Source organism: Salmo trutta, chromosome 28 (assembly GCF_901001165.1).
Source record: "Salmo trutta chromosome 28, fSalTru1.1, whole genome shotgun sequence".
Classification (NCBI taxonomy): domain Eukaryota; kingdom Metazoa; phylum Chordata; class Actinopteri; order Salmoniformes; family Salmonidae; genus Salmo; species Salmo trutta.
Genome location: NC_042984.1, coordinates 12,859,660 through 12,870,546, shown reverse-complemented (window position 1 = coordinate 12,870,546; position 10,887 = coordinate 12,859,660). Strand labels below are relative to the sequence as shown.

The window sequence follows — 10,887 nt, the reverse complement described above, 5'->3', positions numbered from 1 at the left end:
ACAACCTCATGCTAATCGCATTAGCCTACGTTAGCTCAACCGTCCTCTTGGACGGGACACCAATCCCGAAGAAGTTTTAACAAGGCACACCTGTTAATTGAAAGGCATTCCAGGTGACTACCTCATGAAGCTGGTTGATAGAATGAATGCCAAGAGAGTGCAAAGCTGTCATCAAGGCAAAGGGTGGCTACTTTGAAGAATATAAAATATGTTTAACACTATTTTTGCCTACACATGATGTGTTCTTTCATCATTTTGATGTCTAAACTATTAATCAACAATGTAGAAAATAGTAAAAATAAAGAAAAACCCTTGAATGAGTAGGTGTGTCCAAAATGTTGATACTGTATGTTTGTACTTGTTAGGCAAAACGTGTAAATATACAGTTGACATAGAAAAAAGCATGCTTTTGCATATTGGACGTGTTTTACACAAACCTATGTCACTCTCCATTAATATCTACCACTACTGCATTGCTCCAACCAGCAGTAGCAATTTTAGTGTAAAAAGAGAATACTGTCAGAAGACTGGCTAAATATATAACATTAGACAGATATCATTTCAAACTTCATTTCCAAGAGATCTTTTACTGTATGGCCATGCCTAATACTGTGTTCCAAACCAAACTAACATTGCCATTGTCCATTCTGAAATAAATAATAATTAAATTAATAAATAAATGGTGTCGCTAAATACTTTTTAAAACTTATTATTAAGGTTAATGTATTGACATTGATGGCCCGCGGCTGGACAGTGCTAACCATTTGTAATAGTTGACAACAGGCTGAAAATGTCCTCAAGGAATGGGGATATGGTTCCTCAAGCAATAGGGATATGGTTCCTCAAGGAATGGGGATATGGTTCCTCAAGCAATGGGGATATGGTTCCTCAAGCAATAGGGATATTCTCTCCAAGTCCCCTTCCTACATACCAATCACATTTCACTCCCACCATGTCAGGATTTTTCACTTAATCGATCAACTAAAACCAACTACCACTTCCTGTTTCAAGAGCTGACAATAAGGTTTCTCCTCACTCTCCTCTGATTGGTCCACTCACTTCTTGTTCTTCAGCTGATTGGCCAGCCAGTCGAGGCCCTCGTATAGACCGTCTCCGCTGGTGGCGCAGGTGGCCTGGATGTACCAGTTGCGGTGACGGAGGGAGTGGAGCCCCAGCTTGTCTGTGATCTCTGCTGCGTTCATGGCATTGGGCAGGTCCTAGATGCCGAACGTGAGGTAGAGATGGAAGGATAGGAGTGGAGAAAAGCACATGAGAGAGTAGGATAGGCGTAAGGAAAGCACAGGTAAACAGAAGGACAGGTAGCGAGGAAAAGCACATGATTTAGACACAGGTAACAGATACAAATACATGGTGGGTGAGGCAATTTTAATATAATAGAATAAAATAGAATAGAATAAGCACTTTATTGTCCATACCTGTTTGTTAGCGAAGATAAGAAGCACGGCGTCTCGTAGCTCGTCCTCAGCCAGCATCCTCATCAGCTCCTCTCGAGCCTCATTCACCCGCTCACGATCATTACTGTCCACCACGAAGATCAGACCTGGAACCGCAACAGACCTGACTTCAACACGCGACATACCCTCAAGGTAGCAACCAGGAATCGGAACAAGCCTGTCAACACACTACAGACCCTATGAGGACAAAGGTTTACTGTCTGATATCCCCCTCTATCAGAATGAACAGGTTAAAGGTTGTCAGCGAAATGACGTTGCCACCTGCAGCACCGCAGATATAGCGATGAGCGAGATGCAAGACTTCGCTCTCACACAGTCACACACAGTATGTGCATGTGCACGGGTTCACATCAGGCCTTTACAATGTGGAAGCCACGGGACCAAAAACAGAAGTTGAACCTCGTGCTTCAACGTTCTAAGTTGTTGCAAAAATGTACCCACTATGCTGTTCACTTCCTGCATCTATGTAATGTCGCTGACTCTACCTTTAATCGCTGACTCTACCTTTAATCGCTGACTCTACCTTTAATCGCTGACTCTACCTTTAATCGCTGACTCTACCTTTAATCGCTGACTCTACCTTTAATGTTCCAAGGGCTGTGAAAGAGGGGTATTGTACACATGCTGTATCATAGTTACAGTATATAATAGAAAAACAAATAATATATAATAGACAAAATCATAATACGAATCTGGTAAGATGCTTTGAATTTGGCTTGAAAAACGTGCTTATTTGAGGCCGTTAATGCAGTATGCACATGTCTATAACCAGAGTGTGTGAGTCGACCCAATACATCATTGTGTTGGATGTGTCATAAGTCTGGAGTGCCAGTCTTTGTCCCAGCGTGGGCCTATAGCCCTCAAATTCAAATCTCAAAGCCAGTTCCACTGCTTTTTTTTCATTCTTCCCCTATAATTTGGGACTGATTTAGACACCAGGTGTGTGCAATAAATGATCAGGTTGAACAGAAACCTAAGCAGTGCTGCGAACCTCATAGAGCTCTCCTGCTCACCTTACACGTCACAAGAATGTGTTAGCCTGCTGAGCTAAAGCTTGATAGCTCCCACAATACTTACCCTGTGTGTTCTGGAAGTAGTGTCTCCACAGAGGCCTGATCTTGTCCTGGCCACCCACATCCCACACCGTGAAACTGATGTTCTTATACTCAACCGTCTCCACGTTAAACCCTGAGCAGGGGAAGGAGCATGTGTGTTATAAATGCCATATAAACAGCTGTAGGTATGTTATAAACACCAAGAGCTGTGTGTGTGTTATAAATGCCATATTAACAGTTGTAGGTGTGTAATGATAAAAGGCCAGTGCAGTCAAAATTCAGTTTGTCCTGTATTTTGTATCACAGCTGATGAAACTAACACTGTAAAAGTGGGTGTTTTTTTTATCAGTGTTATTTCCTGATAGTTGCTGGTTGAAAATGCAATCTACACAGGAGCTTCTAATCAGCAGGTTTGCATGTCCTGCACTGTCACGTCCTGACCATTGAGTGCTCTTATTTTCTATGGTAGAGTAGGCCAGGGCGTGACTGGGGGGTTTATTCTAGTTTAATTTTTCTATGTTGTTTGGGTCTTGTTTCGCTTTTTCTATGTTTTTTTGTTGTTGGATGATTCCCAATTAGAGGCAGCTGGTCATCGTTGTCTCTAACTGGGGATCATATTTAAGTAGTTGTTTTTCCCACCTTTGTTTTGTGGGAGATTATTTTGAGTTAGTGCATGTAGCACCTCTTCGTCACGGTTTGTTGTTTTGTTTATCATTTATTGTATGTCTTGCATAGTTTCACATTATAATAAAATATGTGGAACGATATTCACGCTGCGCTTTGGTCCGTTCCTACACACAGTCGTGACAGAATCTCCCACCACCAGAGGACCAAGCAGCGTGGTCAAGAGGAATGGGAGGAAATCTTGGACGGGAAAAGACCCTGGAGGCAGGAAGGGAGTATCGCCATCCGAAGGAGATAGAGGCAGCGAGAGCAGAATGGCGATGCTACGAGGAATAGCACAGCAACAACGGAAGCCCGAGAGGCAGCTCCAAAAAAAATTGGGGGAGGGGGCACACGGACTGGTCGGCGGAGCCGAGGGGTGAACCAGAGCCAGTCAGGGAGTCGAGTGAGGAACTCGACGAAAGATTCCGGAGAGAGGTGTTGGCGTTGAGAGCGCTGCAGTGCGGGCGTGCTTACCGTGGGGAGCGTGTGACCAGTCAGGCACCGTGTTATGCAGTGATGCGCACTGTATCTCCAGTGCACATTCATAGCCCGGTGCGCACTGTGCCTGCACCCCGCATTTGCCGGGCTAAAGTGAGCATTCAGCCAGGACGGGTTGTGCCAGCTCTACGCTCCAGACCTCCAGTGCGCCTCCACGGTCCAGTATATCCTGCACCGGTTCTATGCACCAGGTCTCCAGTGCGCCTCCACAGCCCAGTACGTCCTGTGCCTTCTCCTCGCACTCGCCCTGAAGTGCGTGTCACCAGTCTGGTGCCACCTGTCCCGGCTCCACGCACTAGGCTCCAGTACGCCTGCCCAGTCTTGTCATAAGAAACTAGCTCTCAGGTATACAGAAAATACACGAGCTCTGAAGCAAGCTTCCAGAAAATTGGAACGGAAATGGCGCCACACCAAACTGGAAGTCTTCCGACTAGCTTGGAAAGACAGTACCGTGCAGTAGCGGAGAGCCCTCACTGCTGCTCGATCATCCTATTTTTCCATTTTAATTGAGGAAAATAAGAACAATCCGAAATTTATTTTTGATACTGTCGCAAAGCTAACTAAAAAGCAGCATTCCCCAAGAGAGGATGGCTTTCACTTCAGCAGTAATGAATTCATGAACTTCTTTGAGGAAAAGATCATGATCATTAGAAAGCAAATTACGGACTCCTCTTTAAATCTGCGTATTCCTCCAAAGCTCCATTGTCCTGAGTCTGCACAACTCTGCCAGGACCTAGGATCAAGGGAGACACTAAAGTGTTTTAGTACTATATCTCTTGACACAATGATGAAAATAATCATGGCCTCTAAAACTTCAAGCTGCATACTGGACCCTATCCCAACTAAACTACTGAAAGAGCTGCTTCCTGTGCTTGGCCCTCCTATGTTGAACATAATAAACGGCTCTCTGTCCACCGGATGTGTACCAAACTCATTAAAAGTGGCAGTAATAAAGCCTCTCTTGAAAAAGCCAAATCTTGACCCAGAAATTCTAAAAAACTATCGGCCTATATCGAATCTTCCATTCCTCTCAAACATTTTAGAAAAAGCTGTTGCGCAGCAACTTTCTGCCTTTCTGAAGACAAACAATGTATACGAAACGCTTCAGTCTGGTTTTAGACCCCATCATAGCACTGAGACTGCACTTGTGAAGGTGGTAAATGACCTTTTAATGACGTCAGACCGAGGCTCTGCATCTGTCCTCATGCTCCTAGATCTTAGTGCCGCTTTTGATACCATCGATCACCACATTCTTTTGGAGAGATTGGAAACCCAAATTGGTCTACATGGACAAGTTCTGGCCTGGTTTAGATCTGATCTGTCGGAAAGATATCAGTTTGTCTCTGTGAATGGTTTGTCCTCTGACAAATCAACTGTAAATTTCGGTGTTCCTCAAGGTTCCGTTTTTAGGACCACTATTGTTTTCACTATATATTTTACCTCTTGGGGATGTCATTCGAAAACATAATGTTGGATTTCACTGCTATGCGGATGACACACAGCTGTACATTTCAATGAAACATGGTGAAGCCCCAAAATTGCCCTCGGTAGAAGCCTGTGTTTCAGACATAAGGAAGTGGATGGCTGCAAACTTTCTACTTTTAAACTCGGACAAAACAGAGATGCTTGTTCTAGGTCCCAAGAAACAAAGAGATCTTCTGTTAAATCTGACAATTAATCTGGATGGTTGTACAGTCGTCTCAAATAAAACTGTGAAGGACCTCGGCGTTACTCTGGACCCTGATCTCTCTTTTGAAGAACCTATCAAGACTGTTTCAAGGACAGCTTTTTTCCATCTATGTAACATTGCAAAAATCAGAAACTTTCTGTCCAGAAATGATGCAGAAAAATTAATCCATGCTTTTGTTAATTCTAGGTTGGACTACTGCAATGCTCTACTTTCCGGCTACCTGGATAAAGCACTAAATAAACTTCAGTTAGTGCTAAATACGGCTGCTAGAATCCTGACTAGAACCAAAAAATGTGATCATATTACTCCAGTGCTAGCCTCCCTACACTGGCTTCCTGTTAAGGCAAGGGCTGATTTCAAGGTTTTACTGCTAACCTACAAAGCATTACATGGGCTTTCTCCTACCTATCTTTCCGATTTGGTCCTGCCGTACATACCTACACGTACGCTACGGTCACAAGACGCGGGCCTCCTAATTGTCCCTAGAATTTCTAAGCAAACAGCTGGAGGTAGGGCTTTCTCCTATAGAGCTCCATTTTTATGGAATGGTCTGCCTACCCATGTGAGAGACGCAGACTCAGTCTCAACCTTTAAGTCTTTACTGAAGACTCATCTCTTCAGTAGGTCCTATGATTAAGTGTAGTCTGGCCCAGGGGTGTGAAGGTGAACGGAAAGGCTGGAGCAACGAACCGCCCTTGCTGTCTCTGCCTGGCCGATTCCCCTCTCTCCACTGGGATTCTCTGCCTCTAACCCTATTACAGGGGCTGAGTCACTGGCTTACTGGTGTTCTTCCATGCCGTCCCTGGGGGGGGGTGCGTCACTTGAGTGGGTTGAGTCACTGACGTGGTCTTCCTGTCTGGGTTGGCGCCCCCCCTTGGGTTGTGCCGTGGCGGAGATCTTTGTGGGCTATACTCGGCCTTGTCTCAGGATGGTAAGTTGGTGGTTGGAGATATCCCTCCAGTGGTGTAGGGGCTGTGCTTTGGCAAAGTGGGTGGGGTTATATCCTGCCTATTTGGCCCTGTCCGGGGGTTTCATCGGATGGGGCCACAGTGTCTCCGGACCCCTCCTGTCTCAGCCTCCAGTATTTCTGCTGCAGTAGTTTATGTGTCGGGGGGCTAGGGTCAGTCTGTTACATCTGGAGTATTTCTCTTGTCTTATCCGGTGTCCTGTGTGAATTTAAATATGCTCTCTCTAATTCTCTCTTTCTTTCTTTCTCTCTCTCGGAGGACCTGAGCCCTAGGACCATGCCTCAGGACTACCTGGCATGATGACTCTTTGCTGTCCCCAGTCCACCTGGCCGTGCTGCTGCTCCAGTTTCAACTGTTCTGCCTGCGGCTATGGAACCCTGACCTGTTCACCGGACGTGCTACCTGTCCCAGACCTGCTGTCCCAGACCTGCTGGAACACTGACCTGTTCACCGGACGTGCTACCTGTCCCAGACCTGCTGTTTTCAACTCTCTAGAGACAGCAGGAGCGGTAGAGATACTCTCAAAGATCGGCTATGAAAAAGCCAACTGACACTTACTCTTGAGTTGCTGACTTGTTGCACCCTCGACAACTACTATGATTATTATTATTTGACCATGCTGGTCATTTATGAACATTTGAACATCTTGGCCATGTGCTGTTATAATCTCCACCCGGCACAGCCAGAAGAGGACTGGCCACCCCTCATAGCCTGGTTCTGGTCTGCGGTCTAGAGTCTCCACTGACGGTCTGCGGTCCAGAATCTCCAGCGACGGTCTGCGGTTCAGAGCCTCCAGCAACGGTCGGCAGTCCAGAGCCTCCACCGATGCTGGCGGGTTTGCAGGATGAGAGGGTTCTTCGTCCTGCACCAGAGTCGCCACCAACACTAGACACCCCCCCAACCCTCCCTCTCGGTTTCAGGTTTTGCGGCCGGAGTCCGCACCTTTGGGGGGGGGTGCTGTCACGTCCTGACCATTGAGTGCTCTTATTTTCTATGGTAGAGTAGGTCAGGGCGTGACTGGGGGGTTTATTCTAGTTTAATTTTTCTATGTTGTTTGGGTCATGTTTCGGTTTTTCTATGTTGGGGTTTTTCCTGCACCAGAGGCGGCTCTGGTGCAGGACGAAGAACCCTCTCATCCTGCGGATATTTAAGTAGTTGTTTTTCCCAGCTTTGTTTTGTGGGAGATTATTTTGAGTTAGTGCATGTAGCACCTCTTTGTCACGGTTTGTTGTTTTGTTTATGGTTTATTGTATGTCTCGCATAGTTTCACATTATAATAAAATATGTGGAACGATATTCACGCTGCGCCTTGGTCCGTTCCTACACGCAATCGTGACAGGGAGTTACAGCTTTCCATGGTAACATCACCTTGCGGTAAATTGGTTGATAGACCAATAACAAAGAGAGTTCCCAGGGCTGGTACCAGGAGACATAAGCCAACCCCCCCCCCCCCCCCCATTTTAGGAACTCAGTTGGGGTCTCAACTTACTGTTAAGAGTTAGAACAGTAGAATACACAAGGTGCAAGTTTTAAATTTGGATGTGCATCAACAATTTTTCTCTTGTTATGTCAGACACTGACTCTGTGTGATTTATGATCGTTAAGGCGGGAGCTACTAAGTCCTTTTGGCCTTTTTTCTCCTCCTGCACATACTGTTGTTGTTGTTATTTTACTGTTACAAACTGTCTTTCCATTTGTGCAAAATAAACTGAACAAAGACACTGACAGTAACTCAGCTAGCAATTTTTAGATTGGTAAATTAGTTTAGCCAGCGATCTAAAGTTGTAGTAATCATGTCCGAATACTGACCGGTCACACAGGGCATGTGCCCAGGGGCCCTGACCTCCATGGGGCCCCCATTGATTGCGTTAGTCACTCTCACTCAGATATCATTAACATGGCATAAGTCATGGCAAAATGTGTAGAATTGCAGGAAATTAGCTTTAAAACTGAAAAAATGATCTCCACCCCATGGCAAATTGCATGCATTTTGTTATACTTTAAAAAAAAATGATCTCCGCCCCATAGCAAAATGTGTGGAACTGCAGAAAACTTGCTTTAAAACTGCAACATACTTTTTTTGGGGGAAGGAACTCAGTCGGGGTCTCAACTTATTGTTGAAAGTTAGAATATTAGAATACACAATGTGCAAGTTTGAAACTTGGTTGTGCATCAGCAATTTTTCTCTTGTAATGTCAGTCATTGACAGTCACTCAATTAGCCATGTCAGCTAACAATGTTTGTCTAGCCAGCTATCTAAACTAGTAATCATGGCCAAATACCAACCAGGCACGCAGGACACATGCCCTGATCTCCAGGGGCCCCCATTGATCTCCATGGGCCCCCCATTGATCTCCAGGGGCCCCCCATTGATTTTGTTAGTCACTCTCACTCAGATATTTTTATTTATTGGCATTTATATCATGTCATAAGTCATGGCAGATTTTGTAGAATTGCAGGAAAATTGCTTTAAAACTGAAATTAGCTGTAAAACCAAATCTCGCTTAGGTCCCCCAAAAGGCTAGAGCCGTCTCTGAGAGTTCCAAACCTCATTGCCAATAACAGCTAGTTTTCAGTTTTCCCCTCCCCACTCAGACCACTCCCAGACAGTTGTAGCAAGATTATTTCTTAAGAAATAGTATTTTTTGTATTTTTTTGCCCATTTTTAATGGAAATCTATTACAGTAAGTTACTTAATTGTTACATCAAATCAAATAAAATGTTTTTTGTCACGTGACGAATACAACAGGTGTAGACCGTACCGTGAAATGCTTACTTACACGAACTTAACCAACAATGCAGTTCAAGAAGAGTTAAGAAAATATTTACAAAATAAACTAAAGTAGAAAATAAAAAGTAACACAATAAAATAACGAGGCTATATACAGGGGGTACCGGTACAGAGTCAATGGGTAATTTGTACACATACCCAGCAATTAGTTGATATTGATATAAAAATGTCTGCATTGGGCCTTTAAGGATAAGTAACATTTCTACATGACAACACATTTGACTTTGCTCTCATCCTTTATAGCCAATGACCTTCATTGTGAGACTTTCCATACCGATAGTGGGGATGGTGGTGACTATCTCTCCCAGCTTCAGTTTGTATAGGATGGTGGTCTTCCCTGCAGCGTCCAGCCCCACCATCAGGATCCTCATCTCTTTCTTCCCTAACAGGCTCTTCAGCAGGTTGCCAAAGATGTTCCCCATGGTAACTGACTGGCTGGTGGTTGGCTGGCTGGCTGGCTGGCTGGCTGACTGGTTGACTGGCTGGTGACTGGCTGGCTGGTCAGACCTCAACTCACTGCTACAGAGCTGATGGGCAAAGAAGCTGGATGTTAGGGCCCAGAGTTTTTCCTGATCATGTAACTTAACCAAGGAAAAATGGTCTCTAGTTGCATGCCACTAATGGGAGAATTATTCCTAGGGCTCAGTTTTTCCTGACCTGACCAGGCAAAAGTCTGGAGGCCCGGCCAAGTCAGAAGGTCAGGAAAAAACTGTTGCACCCTGGAATAAGCTAATTCAACCATAGCCTAAATGGCAAGTCAGCGGCTGAACAAACAGTGAGTTTGTACATTTACTGAGTCAGAAGCACAGAGAGGACACACAGTAGCCCTTCAACCACTACTCAGCCCATTAACACCTCATAACAGCTCCAAATCACCTCGGAGGAAAAACCAATAAAGTCTACTTCACACCTCTACAGGGCTGAGGACGCTGACCTGACTGAAGGCCAGTAAGCTGGCAGACTGCACACTGGTGAGAAGAGCTACCATGTTGTAGGCCTACACTACCTACCGCAATCCTTTGTTGAGCTGGGGTTATGTGGTTTATAATTGTTATAATCTATACATTGAAATATATTATTTCATCCCTACAGTAGGCTGTAGTCCTAAAGCAAGTTGTTCTAGGGTGATACACTGCAGGTGCATTCTAACAACAGTCTTCTGTTCTGAGTCAAACATATTTAAATAGCCTAGATAAAAAATACATGGATGAATGTGTTCATAAATATATTTTTCAATCATTGCATCGCAGTGGCCGCATATGATACTATGAAACACATCTGTCGTAGCGCAAGAGCAGTGATGGCAGCACCCTCCGCTAAATGTGCCAGGGTCTGTGGAGTGGAACACCCTGTATCTTTGCAGCACACTGCACACCACAAAAAAATGCAGCTTCAATCAAATAATAATCTAGTAAATATCACATGTAGACAGGCACACTGTAAAAATCAGAAATGCTATGGTTATTTTCATCCATAGGCATATTATGATTCTCACCTTCTCCAGTCACGACAAGACGCAATGCTTAGGTGGCCTGTATGGAAGACGTTAATTCACTAGAATCACTACCAACACATAGTTGTTTCATTTCTGTAATGACATGACACGATGCCGCATTCTTGTATTTCAACAGTTTTACGTTATCCATAATTTTCAAAATGTCCATCTCATCCCCACCTACCTCTTTTAGCCGTACCAGCTGGATTCGGGCAGTGGCGTTTGACTCTCGCGAGAAGACACCAAGAA

The 10,887-nt window shown here is 44.7% G+C and overlaps 1 protein-coding gene across 3 annotated transcripts; it reads right to left on the bottom strand.

Annotated features, from left to right (window-relative positions):
- Positions 1-268: 268 nt before the first annotated feature.
- Positions 269-10,887, bottom strand: LOC115165510 (ADP-ribosylation factor 3). Of its 3 annotated transcripts, XM_029718685.1 has the most exons (6): positions 10,823-10,859; positions 10,639-10,675; positions 9,418-9,670; positions 2,553-2,663; positions 1,437-1,561; positions 269-1,217 (listed from the first exon to the last, which is right to left on the bottom strand). In XM_029718685.1, the coding sequence occupies exons 3-6, from the start codon at positions 9,563-9,565 to the stop codon at positions 1,056-1,058; spliced, it is 546 nt and encodes a 181-aa protein (XP_029574545.1). In that variant the 5' UTR covers positions 9,566-9,670; positions 10,639-10,675; positions 10,823-10,859; the 3' UTR covers positions 269-1,055. The 3 variants fall into 3 exon arrangements, with proteins under 3 accessions (XP_029574545.1, XP_029574546.1, XP_029574544.1); XM_029718686.1 differs by lacking the exon at positions 10,639-10,675 and having other exon boundaries at positions 10,823-10,887; XM_029718684.1 differs by lacking the exon at positions 10,823-10,859 and having other exon boundaries at positions 10,639-10,808.

Coding starts and splice junctions, on each gene's coding strand:
- LOC115165510 (XM_029718686.1), bottom strand. CDS start 9,565: ATGGGGAACATCTTTGGCAACCTGCTGAAGAGCCTGTTAGGGAAGAAA. Junction 2,664..9,417: donor CACCACCATCCCCACTATCG/GTATGGAAAGTC, acceptor TCCCCTGCTCAG/GGTTTAACGTGGAGACGGTT. Junction 1,562..2,552: donor CTACTTCCAGAACACACAGG/GTAAGTATTGTG, acceptor TTGCGGTTCCAG/GTCTGATCTTCGTGGTGGAC.